This window comes from Gavialis gangeticus, unplaced genomic scaffold, assembly GCF_001723915.1.
Source record: "Gavialis gangeticus isolate Ggan-Ray unplaced genomic scaffold, GavGan_comp1, whole genome shotgun sequence".
Lineage (NCBI taxonomy): Eukaryota > Metazoa > Chordata > Crocodylia > Gavialidae > Gavialis > Gavialis gangeticus.
Window position 1 is genome coordinate 6,729,956 of NW_017729018.1, and position 12,048 is coordinate 6,742,003.

Sequence of the window (12,048 nt, forward strand, 5' to 3'; positions counted from 1 at the left end):
CCATGGTACTAGGTTGAGGGTGTCCACATCTTCTTTTCTGGTAGTCGTTGGAGATGGATGGCCAGCTTGGGATTGGGTGTAATGGGAAATGGAAGACAAAGTGGAACCAGAAAAAGAAACAGGACAAAATGTGGTAATTCTGATAAGTGGTGGTGGAGGGGAGGGACTCTCCTGTCTAGGTTTTGAAAGTTAACTGTGCTGTTAATGGCCAAAAGTTGTATTGCTGTCAGATGTTGTCTTTAGTCTCGGTGTAAAGATTAAGTTGTCTTAATCAACTTCGTAACAAGCATTCGTCTCCAAACCCATCTTGCCACGGGTCCACTCAGTCAGTTTTAGTAGTGTGAATTGTCTCCTCCTGTGCAGAGGTCCCTGTTATGGAGCAGGCTTTTGAGTCTGGGTTTCAGTGGAGCTCTTGCCTGGCCATTGCCTGCTCTGCACACAGAGGAGGCTTTTATGCTACAGATTTTGTCAGACAAGCACCTTTTGCCAGGTTCTGGCAAGGTCTCACAGGAGCAAGCTTCCCACCATTGCGGCAAAAGCTGGACCCTCCATTTGTCCCATCAGAAAGACCTGGTTTGGATTCCTTTGAACACCAGCCCTCATCCCGTATCCCAGTGGTTTGTCACTGCTGGTTGAATTGGTGAACACTTTGATCCTTATGGTCAACATGTCTGAACACCTTCTCTTATCAGTGGCATACTGCCACTTTGGGGATACTACGTAACCTAAATGAGCGTGGAACAAAGTATTGCATGAAAATACTGATGTATGACGAGTAGAACCTTCAATTGTGGTTGGGGCATACTTGCTAATGAGCAGTGATACCCTCTGAAACCATCTACTTTTGTATTTGCAGGTTTTAAGAGAGAGAACCTCTGCAAGTAATGGAGAAACTATCACCAGCCTACCTATCAGTATTCCTCTCAGCACAGTGCAGCCCAATAAACTCCCTGTTAGTATCCCTCTGGCCAGCGTAGTCCTACCTAGCCGTGTTGAGAAGGTGGTGAGTAAGGGATTGTCAAAACTTTCCATCCCTAACTAAAACCAGATTGGGGTGTTGTACATTTGAGGCAGGATCATGATGAGGCTACTGCAGTAGGTTAGTTTAATGCCTTTGGAGATACTCCAGCTGGATCTCTGCCCCCAGGAACTTTATATTCTAAATGTGTCACATGCACATCTCTGCTTCTCTTTGCCTGTTGGTAAAGTGTGGATCTTTGCAGAGATGTCAGGGGATGAACTTTTGTTGAAAGTGTAATATGGAAGGCGTGAGTTGCTGCTGCATAGTTAACTTTTTAACCTTATAACTGAAAGATCTTTCAGGGCCCTTTCAGATCATTAGCAGTTCTTTCTGTTACCATGTCAAATTCATGTTAGTGTGTGCTTGGAAGGGAGAAGCTCGAAAAGACCAGCGGTAGAAGACAGCCCGGTGGCAGAAGGCTTCCCATGTCCTCAGTGTTTTGACAAAGGCGAATGCTGTAGGATTACTAAGGAGCTATTGCTTCCTTTCTATGGGAGACAAACTTGGAGTTGACCTAGATAGGTTCTCTCTCTGATAACTTGAATATGAGATATGGCACGAGGGCCATACCCAGCTGCAGTGTGAGAATGTAGTTGTGTTGTGGTCTTGTGCTTCTTGTCCCTGTTGTCAGCTGATGGTCTTGTAGTTGTAGGAGAATGTCCGTCTCCCTAGTTGGAGGCAGAGACAGCATTTCCTCACGTAGAGGGAAGGTCGTGTCAGTCACAGAAATTCTCTTTCAGCTCTCTGCTCCTATGCATGTAGAGGCAAATGCTTCATGATATCTTTCCTTGAGAGAGATCTTTCTTTGGAAGATGTCTCTAGACAATGACACCTGTGATGGCTCAATGTATGATAGCTCTGCTGAAGGTTGGTGACTTGCATCCTCTGACCATCTGGCTTTCTGCATTGGATGTTCAGCATGGAGACTTCCTGAGAACAGCAGTACATACGGATGACACCAGGCCCCAAGTTTCAGTGCATCACTCATCCATGTGGAAAGAGCTGTCTGGAAACTGAGGTCACAGTTCAGCCTGCTGTTTTCTTTCCCTCTATGCTAGTGTTATGGATAACGTTTCCACATTGTACTCTGGATCTAAACTGTTTGCAGCAGGGGACCATGTTTAGACATGCTGACAGTCCTGATTCAAAACTGTGGCACTTACAGGCTACCACAGTACAAATAATACTTATTTGTGTCCCCTAATTAGGCTAAATGTTGGACAGTCCAAACTGCTAATCCACTTTTGGGAATGCTTTTAGGTCTTGTCTAATCAATGATTCTTAACTGTGTAATAGCTGGAATAGTGGTCAAACGTATGTAAGCAGGTTTTTAGCTTGAATTGTAGTTACAGTAGAGACAGAAACAAAGCATAGCCCATGGTGGATATTTTGAGTTCATGTTTTGCATTAAGGTGTATGATCATTTTTCCTCCTTGGTGTCGTTTTCTGAGCAAAGGTTTACAGTTGTTTTAACCGCTCAGGTTCTCATCACATAGAACTTTACCATTTATGCATTTTTTTGTGCTTTTGGAGTATGTTACATTTAATGAGAAATGAGCCGTTCTGAGAAGCAAACTGAAGCGTAGTATTAAGAACCATATGTAGGCTTAGGTTCTTTGAGGGCTTTAATTCCTGTACACTCCTTTCATGGCTGTTACAGATCTTAAGCGTTGATTTCCATCCCTGTTGCCAGACATTTTCTTGGCGGGAGGTATATTCATTGCATATCAGCAATGCCATCTTTGGGATGATCAGATAAAATCCCATGACACGCAACAGTGCAGTCTGCTGCCGGGCTCTCACCAGTAGCGTAAGTGTGGTCTTCAGGGATAATTGTACTGTAGTATGCAATGATGTATGGGGATGGAAAGATTGTTACATGCTAGGATATGGAGTCACCACAGCTCATGTAGTATACCCAGCAGAAAGTTGCCAGGGTGCCTGCTGGTTTAAAGACATCAGTGCAGTGTAGAGTAATGTATTTTTCACAAAACATGCAAAGTCTCCATAAGATTTGGGGTACGCAGAGTCTATTAAAGAGAGCTCAGTGAATGCACATCTATTCTGTGAGATCAGAAGCTGCGGAACATACATCCTGGAATGATGTGGCTGGTTTTTCTCCTCTTTCCAGAGAAGCACACCAAGTCCAGTTCATCAGAATAGAGACTCATCAACACTTGAAAAGCAGATTGGTGCTAGTTCTCATAATGGCATAAGCAATGCTGCTGGAAACAAGCCACTGGCTTTGGCTACCTCAGGTAACGCATTTTCCCTGGAGACTTTCAGTCGTAGTGATAACACCATCTATTATGTATGAGGTTTTCGGCACTTGCAGCCCAGAGCGGTGGTTCTCGCCTGCTGGCCACTAAGATGGATAAGATGGAGGCTGGAAGGAGCGTCGGCCAATTCCTCAGCCCTGCAGTGTTCTCACTCTGCCAGCTGGCTCCCTCCCAAATCAGGAGCTAGCTGCTAGTACATGTAGGGCTAGTTCTCAGGTTACCTGAGCTAGCTCTGTGTAAGCTAAAGAACAGAAAGAAGCAGTGTTACTGCTTTGCCTCTCAGCAGAGCTATGTAGCTTGTTCACAGTGCTGCACTGAGACAGCTGCATTACACTACTTCCAGTTCCAGCTGGATTACTTCTGTTTCCTGAATTACGTGTGGTATGCTCTGACTTCCTGTGGTCAGCTGCAGGATTGAAAAGGGGGAGAACCACTGGTCTAGAGCACCTGGGATGCAGTGTGCTGGATTTGCCGTGCACTTTCTATCAGTTTTCTATTCTCGGCTTGAGGAGGAAGGGTGGAGGTGGATTAGGGTTGAAATAAAGCTGAGAAATAAGATTAAGTGAGGAGCAATATATTACTGAAAACACATTTAGGCTCAAAAACAAAAGAACTGCAAACAATAAACAATTTTGGACAGCATGCTCTTGTTGGTTGGTTGGTTCTGAAGTCCCCCTTAGGCTCTCGTCCAGCATCTGTATATATAAAATTTTACGACATCCAATTTCATACTTGCTTACGGTCCCCTTTTTTTAGTCTTGGTTCTCTTAGCTGTAGTCCCTGTAAGACAAATAAAAAAATACAGACCAGGTTGTGCCTCTGGCTCCTCCTCCTCTCATAACTCTCAAAGAAAGGATGAAACAGAGGATGCCCTTGCCTTTAAGGAAATTCTAGCCCCAGCCATACCACTGAATATGGACCCTGTTGCTTAAGCAGAACATCAGCTCCTGAGCACCTTCCCCAACAAAACCCTGCTAGAGATAAGGTCAGCAAGTTCTTTGGGCCTTTTTCAGCGCTATGGGAAGCCAGCTGGGGATTTGACAACTGGTCCCAAAAGTAGGGAGCTTAGCAAACCCCCCATCACTCACACAGCCCATTCCAGGGGCAGGAACTGTTTCCCAAAAAGTAAAACCAGCCTCTGGGGAAAATACTAAGGCTTCTTAAGGCAAATGGCTCAAGTGAGCACAATTTTTAGCTAGCCTGTAGGAAGCTGTCCTCACTAGACTTGCCCCTCTTCCTTCATGCTCACCATCTGTGGGGGCCTACGGTAGGATTTCTCTCAGCTCCTTCTGAATTCAGTAGTCATTCCTGGATCAACAGAAGGGTGTTGCAGAGTATCATTGGGTTTCCACCATTCCTAGCTATCTATTATATAAGCTATCTATTATAAAAGCTTACCTAATAACCTAAATTCATCTCTTTTTTTTTTCCTTCTCTCCTACTTCCCTGCCTTGCTCTACCAGATCTACCAGTCATCTCATTGCTTCCTTTTGGCTAGGTTGTGGGGGAGGGAAAGGTGGTATTGGTGGCAGGGCCTGCGTCCCTCTTTAGGAAGAAATGGATTGCTGGTGTATGGCTCAGCGGGTAGAGAAATGAGCTGGGAGCAGAGGATCTTGGTTGTCAAGATGAGCTTCTTAGATTGAGCAAGGCACTTGAGTTCTATTAACCTGATAAAAACAGGATGCTTCCCTAGTACTCCCATATGTTCCTGAATCAGCAAAAAGGAGCCATGCCAGATGACAAATTTAACTTAATTCACCAGCTCCCATACAACCATTTTACTGTGTAAAGAGCAGATTTACAGAATTAGCTGTATAATTTACAGCTACCAAATGCTCTGCAGTTACTACTTTGACAGAATGGCCCGCTGCTCTAGGATGGAAACATTGGTGAAACACTCAATAGCTACTCCAGAAACCTAGCACTGTAAGGTATACATCATTGCTTCTGCTGAGTGATACTTTCCCTTTCAACAGGTTTTTCTTATTCTTCTGGCTCCGTGGCAGTCAATGGAACTCTTTCAAACAGCCCAGCCCAACTTAACCATAGTGTTGATCAGGCAGCTCTGGACGACTCTGGGAGTCTGTTTAACTCGGTAGGGTCTCGGAGTTCCACTCCACAACACCCTTTGCTAATGATGCAGTCACGGAACTCGGGGCAAAACTCCCCTGCTCACCAGCACTCAACAAGCCCCAGGTTAAACGGAGCCTCCCAGAGCCTGGTAGGGGTATTGCAGTATGCAGATGCTCAGAAGATGTTTGCTGAAGGAACAAAGGGGGATCTTCAGTCTGATGCAGCATTTTCAGATCCCGAGAACGAGGCCAAGAGAAGAATCATCTTTACAATCTCTCCTAATACAGGAAATGTAAAACAATCTCCTTCCAACAAGCACAGCCCCCTGACCTCGAGCATTCGGCTGGACTGTGGTCAAGCATACATGCAAGATGGGAAGAAACGAGGTCGAAGGAAGAGATCTGCTACTGGAAATCTCAGCGTGAGCTCTGGGGTGTCCCCCAAACGCAAATCCTTACCAACAGTGGCTGGACTGTTTACTCAGCCTTCGGGGTCACCACTCAATATTCACTCCATGGTAAGCACGAAACTAAATAATTATGATTTGGTGAAGTTGGGTTTAAGGCATGGGGCTTTTTGCATCGTTCTTGGAAGCTTACCTGTAGGATGGGTGTTGAGAATTGCAATGAACTGCCTAGTTCTTTAGAGGGAACTTACCTTCCCTATGAAAAAGTTTTAAATAGAATATTTAAAAACAGTTCTCATTGCTTAAGTCATCATGGAGCGCAATAGTGTGTTATCCTTTCTGACGTGGTTTTGTTTAGAGGTAAAATTCTTAAGGGACTTACAACCTTCTCTTGGCACACAACTGCCACTAGGAATCTACCAAAGCATGTGCAGTCTGACAGCTTCTGGTGACTGTACAGCTCCATCAGGGGCAGAGAGCAAAGAGCACCCTGCATAGGCCAATCTTGGAAGATGGTGTCAGGTACAAACACTTTGTCAGCTTCCAGTTCCATAGGTCCATGTCTCCGTTCTGCTGCCAGACTGAAAAGGTTCTGATGCTACTGGGGAGCTGTGTGTGGACATGCAGGGTGTGGTAGGGGGGGAGGGTTGATTGTTTTTGTGGGTTTTTTTGGTTGTCAGAATTTTGAGTTTTGCCTGCAAAACCCTGGTGAAAAACAGACGTTAATAGCTGAAGTCCCAGTAAATACTACTGCAACAGGCACAACAGCTGTTTCTGATTTGGCATCTTGTGGATTCCACTATTGTGATTTGCTCTTTGATTTGTTATTGGTGTGTAAGAAGAATTGTTTCTGCCCATTTTTGTCTGCTTTTTAACCATCTCATTTTATCTCTAAAGTCAGATACTCCAAGCATGAAGGCTCAGAAAGGCAATTAAGAATTGTGCAGGGATTTTAGGTTTGTGAAGCTGAAGCACAGCATGCCTCTCTGTGTTGCACATGTGTTTAGTCACGAAGCTAAATGATGAGGGAGCGAATATCCTATCTTTTACTGAAAGAATATTTTCATCCTTAACTTTGTTTTTTTTCCCTCCCTATCCCAGGTCAATAACATTAATCAGCCTTTAGAAATAACAGCCATTTCCTCCCCTGAAAACTCCCTGAAGAACTCTCCTGTTCCCTACCAGGACAATGACCAGCCCCCAGTGCTGAAAAAGGAGAAGCCCCTCATTCAGACCAACGGCATTCATTACTCACCGCTGACATCTGATGAAGAGCAGGGGTCTGAAGATGAGCACAACAGTACCAGGTGAATATAGTGATGTAGATCTCAGGCCTGTCTGAAAAAGATGTGTTTCTGAGTTGGGGTAATGCATGTAAAGTTTGGTCTGTTGGATCCTTTTTCTTGGAGAACGATCTCATTGACCCATAATACTTGCTAAGCTAGAGCGTTTGTTTTCAGCATGTGCACACCCCAAAATAGGAAAGGTGTTGAGAAAACTGAATGACTGTAAGGAACCTTGTTCCATTAGTTGTGTTGATCAGTTGCGTTCCCTCCACGACATTTTGCAGGAGTGTTGGCACCAGTATATAAATGTACCACATTTGGGGAACTTCTGAGTATAGAAATTCCCCTTCCATTTTGGCTGCTTGCATCTGTTCTTTACCTCCTGCCACAATGTTATTTATAATTGCTCTGTACGGTAAAACATATTGGAAAAGAGCAGTGAAAAGCTGACCACATGTGAATCGCAGTAAAATTCCATGCCTGCTGTTTAAAATAACCTTTCTTTTCTTTTTAAATTAGAATTGAGAGAAAAATTGCAACAATATCATTGGAAAGCAAATCTCCACAAAAGACTGTTGAAAATGGTAGGTGTGGGGAATACCCATTGTTTAAAGGCATTCACAGTGCATGTGAGGATGGCCTCTCTGCTGGCCCATAGTTTGTAGGTTGTCAGGTGATTGCAGGCTCCTTGGGTGGAATCATGTACTGTGTATTGGATCAGAAGTCCACAGATATTCCTTTGAAACCAGAAGTTTGTGCATGTGAGATCCTTTAGGCAGATTGCCTTCATCACGTTGCAAACCTTGCATCTATTCTGTTCATAGCTGGTGGCTACAAAAGCCCCTTTAAATTTGTGGCCACCAGTTGCAGTCTTGCCTTGTTTGCACGTGGAATAGAATGGTTGGTGGAGGTGGAAATGGTGATACACTTCAGTTACATTTCTTCCTAGACATGAAGGCCTGAGACTGTCTATCTATCTCCCTATCTATCATGAGCAGGTGGGGTCTTTGATATGAAGGTGGATGGCAGTGCAGATTACACTGACACAGACGTTTTGGGGTGTGTTAAACTAAAATTGAAGGTGATTTGAACAGCTGTTTTAAACTGCTTCTCATCAAAAAGTAGAATGAATTATTAAACTGAGTCAGTTGTTGAACCAGTTCTGCTTACTAAAGATTAAATGAATTCTGTTCACTCATGCTTGCAACTCTGCCTTCCAAACTAGGTGGCAGTTTAGCTGGGAGGAAACAAGCGCAAGCCAGCGAGAACATGAATAGCAGTAAATGGAAGTCTACCTTTTCACCAATATCTGACATCAACCTGACCAAAACTACAGATAGTCCCTTGCAGGCTGTTTCATCTCTGAGCCAGAATTCACTGTTTGCCTTCAGGCCGTCCTCTGAGGATGGCATGGCCATTGACAGCAAGATCACGGCACATGCGAGAAAAAATGTCACCATGCCCTCCTCTGGAACAGATGGACTCAGCCCCAGCACAAATGCTGCAAATGGATTCACATACAACGGTGGACTGACAACAGATATTGGTTTACACAGCTTTATTGATGGTGCTTCTCTTCCTCATAAGACTTCAGATGCGACATCCCTTAATTCCTCTCTGAGTTTTCAGTCGCAGCGAAGCAAAGACTTGGGTGTCTCAGACACAAATCCTTTTTTGAACAAGAGGCAGCTTGAAGGCCTAGGCAGCATGAAAGGGGAAGACTTAAATCGGTCAGGGGTCAAAAGCAAAGAGATGAGCGAATTAAACATTCGTACAGGGGGCTCTTCAGAAAAAAGCTCTTTGCAGCATAATGGAAAGGCCAGCAAAGGACGGGACCGAGATGTGGAGTTTAAAAATGGCCACAACCTTTTCATTTCTGCTGCTGCTGTATCTTCGGGTGGCCTTCTAAATGGCAAAAGCCTTTCCACTGCTGTTTCCTCAGCAGGCAACCCAGCATCTGTTCAGCATCATCCTTTCTTAAACACTTTGACCACTGGATCGCAGTTCCCCCTTGGCCCCATGGCCTTGCCAGCAAACCTCAACTCGGTGACGAACTCTTCAGTATTGCAGTCTTTATTTAATACAATGCCAGCTGCTGCCAGTCTGGTCCACGTGTCATCAGCTGCAACCAGACTGACTAATTCTCACACTATGGGGAACTTCTCTTCTGGGGTTACAGGTGGAACAGTTGGAGGTAGGCAGAGCTCTGTTTCTCTGGTATAAGGCAGGGCTAGAGGAAAGGATGGCAATGCCTCTCCAGGTATGAAACCCTTTCACTTCTGCAGGTGGTGGAGGAGGTCCACCCAGCATAGCCCATGTCTCGGGAATGCCAGAATTATTCCAGGGCTGAGGACTGAACTGTTGTGAGCTTTCTTGTCTGCTAGATGAACATATAATTGCATCTTCCTAAAGAAATGAGAATATACCAGACTTGATTTCATAGCATATAGCTGTTTCAGTTGTTGCTATGTTGGAATTGGTTTAGGTTTGTCTGCAATACTAAAGGTTTAAATTGCCATGTTACCCTCTCTGTGCAGTGAGGAATATCTGACTTGTCAGCTTCAGTGAAAATTGAGATTCCTCTTAATCATGCTAAACATTAGTATCCTTTTCAGATGAGATCATATGATTTACATAGGATTATGATGATTTCTGCTGATAAGGAGGGAGTGTTCCTTGGCCATGAAAAGCTAATGCCTTATGCACCTCTGGCACTTTGTGATTCTGCACAGGCTTTGCATCTGTGGTCCCAAACGTGAGGCAAACTCTGGAGAGAAGAACATAGGAGCAGTTCTTCCTTTAATCCACAGCGTTGGCAGGTTCAGACCATCTGCCCATAATTATTCATGCACCATGTCGGGAAATCCTAACTCTCACACTTTAGCAGTCTAGCTCTACTCTGTAGATTTGATGGAAATACGCTTTCCCCTCTGCTGTCTTGTAAGTGGGTAAGTTGGGTAGGGGAGTTTGAGATGAGCAGCAATTTGAGCGTTCAGATATGCAACTTGAATGACCAGGTAACCTCATTGCACGGTTGCCTGTGAAGCATAGAACCAAAAGTTCTGCTTATTTGGCCATTTTCCCTCCTGGCATTTAGGAAGGTAAGTACATTTCTTGTACCTCCTGGCCTGCACCATTATCTCTCATTGCTTGCTGCTGTTTCATGCTGCATATTTTGTATGGGGCTGTAACTGCTATAATTTTGCTTTTTTTGCTTTTAGTTTTGTTTCTCTTGTCACTTGTGACTGTACAAAGCCCATCTGTTGAAGCTGAGTTTTTCTCTCCTGTTTGCAGGTATTTTTAACCATGCGGTGCCTTCTGCCTCCTCTTCTCATCAATTTGGAGCCAGTTTCAGCAGCAGTGCTGTCTCTAGCGGCACAATGCTAAGCTTAAACCCTCTGCAGGCTGTTGCCACCACCTCATCCTCATCCTTCCAGTCCCCCTCCTCTAGCTTAGTAACATCTAGTGAGAACAGACCTGCCCAGCACCTAAACAGAGCTCCAATGCAATCTGTTTTTCATACCCCTCCCCCCCCACCTCCTAACGTTTCATTGCCACCTCCTCCTCCATTACTCACTTCTAACTCTGAGCCTGTGCTTCTGCAGAACTTGCCGTCCATTCCAGCTAACGAAGCTTTTTTACCATCACCTTCTGCTGCTTCTGTCCAATCTGCTAACGCTTCTTTGTCTATTAAGCTAGCTTCTCTTCAGCACAAAACTTCCCGTCCCTCCTTTACAGTCCATCACCCGCCTCTGCCCCGTTTGGCGCTGGCACAGACCGCGCCCATGATCCCGCAGTCCAACGCAACCGGCACGTCTGCTATGTGGGTTACACTTGGCATGCAGTCTCCTTATGCTTCGCACCTTTCTGGGGTTAAGCCACGATAAAGAGCTTGCTTAGCTAGCGGTTCTTATTTTGTAAGGTAAGGCTAGAGAAAAAACCAGGAGGTTTGTACAAGACGGTGAATGACACTCCTTCCTTTTCAGACTTCTGTCTGTGGCTGGTATTGGGTGGGAGGGACACATTCCTCACATAGAGAAATCCCAGGAAAATTGGGGGAGCAGGTAAACTCATGGCAGAGGTTGGAGACTCAACATTTTGATTTGGGAGTCAGGATTTCTCGACACACCAAGTGCTCAAAGTAATAACTCTTGCCTCATTGACTTTCAGTCTGGCTGGGATAGTAGCAATTAGTGATGCGTTTGAAATGGTGTTTCTTCATTTGAATATTCTTGAAAAATGTGCCTATTTGAGAGCAGCCAAAATTAGTAGGTTACCGTTATTATTTTCCAGGCAAATGTCTTCAGATGTAGCCGTTTAAGGAGGTTGCTGCCTTTTCTCAGTTCCATATTAACATGGAGTGCTCCTGTCTCCTGATGATGCTTCCCTATGATGCTGTGTGGCAGCATGGTGATATTTCTTTGTGGAACCTCACATTTTGGCCCCCAAAAACTAAAAGAAAATCTGTAGGTTATGTGCTATTACTTTTCCGTGGATATAATGGAAAAAGGATGATCTAGTTTTGGGGTTGTCGTTAATGTGACCTGCACAGTGTGCTATGGTCAATGAAAGTACATAACCAGTCTAACTCGTGTCTGGCCTGATGATAACAGCTGTTATCACAAACTGCAGAGGATATTTATCATTCCAATTAAATAAGAATAAAAGGGGAGGTCTTCATTATCTGCTCCCTGCAGTTTTAGTAGTTTTTCCTGAGTCTAGCAATAATAGACCATTGGCTAGCGTACAGTGTATGCTCACCTTGGCAGTCTTTGGCTTGCTGTGTAGACTATGCACTGAATACCCAGTGCTAAATTCTAATCTAACCTAATTGAGGAATAAGGCTGTTCACAAGAGGAAAGCATCTGGAGAGTGTATGTGCGAGCACTTCAACAAATCAAGTATCATAGAGTCTTTCAGACCAACTGTAGAATAAAATGTATTACCACAAAGTTACATATTCTCCTTATGTAAACTTCTTTG

The 12,048-nt window shown here is 44.4% G+C and overlaps 1 protein-coding gene and 1 long non-coding RNA gene across 9 annotated transcripts in view; one reads left to right on the forward strand and one right to left on the reverse strand.

The window, feature by feature from the left end:
• LOC109294828 overlaps positions 1–11,946 on the reverse strand; it is a 16,077-nt gene extending 4,131 nt beyond the window's left edge. Inside the window, exon 1 of the long non-coding RNA XR_002096632.1 lies at positions 11,856–11,946. This is a non-coding gene — a long non-coding RNA (uncharacterized LOC109294828). The remainder of the gene's footprint in view (positions 1–11,855) is intronic.
• The window catches only part of DOT1L (DOT1 like histone lysine methyltransferase), a 107,488-nt gene that overhangs the window by 89,029 nt on the left and 6,411 nt on the right, over positions 1–12,048 (forward strand). For 3 of the 8 annotated variants that reach the window (XM_019513321.1, XM_019513323.1, XM_019513329.1), the window contains 7 exons: positions 857–1,003; positions 3,153–3,279; positions 5,277–5,890; positions 6,881–7,086; positions 7,585–7,649; positions 8,291–9,259; positions 10,360–12,021. In XM_019513321.1, the coding sequence (XP_019368866.1) occupies positions 857–1,003; positions 3,153–3,279; positions 5,277–5,890; positions 6,881–7,086; positions 7,585–7,649; positions 8,291–9,259; positions 10,360–10,952 (2,721 nt within the window). In that variant the 3' untranslated portion in view covers positions 10,953–12,021. Of the gene's footprint in view, positions 1–856; positions 1,004–3,152; positions 3,280–5,276; positions 5,891–6,880; positions 7,087–7,584; positions 7,650–8,290; positions 9,260–10,359; positions 12,022–12,048 lie in introns of those variants that run through there. The other 5 variants (XM_019513322.1, XM_019513325.1, XM_019513326.1 and 2 more) reach the window with 5 other exon arrangements.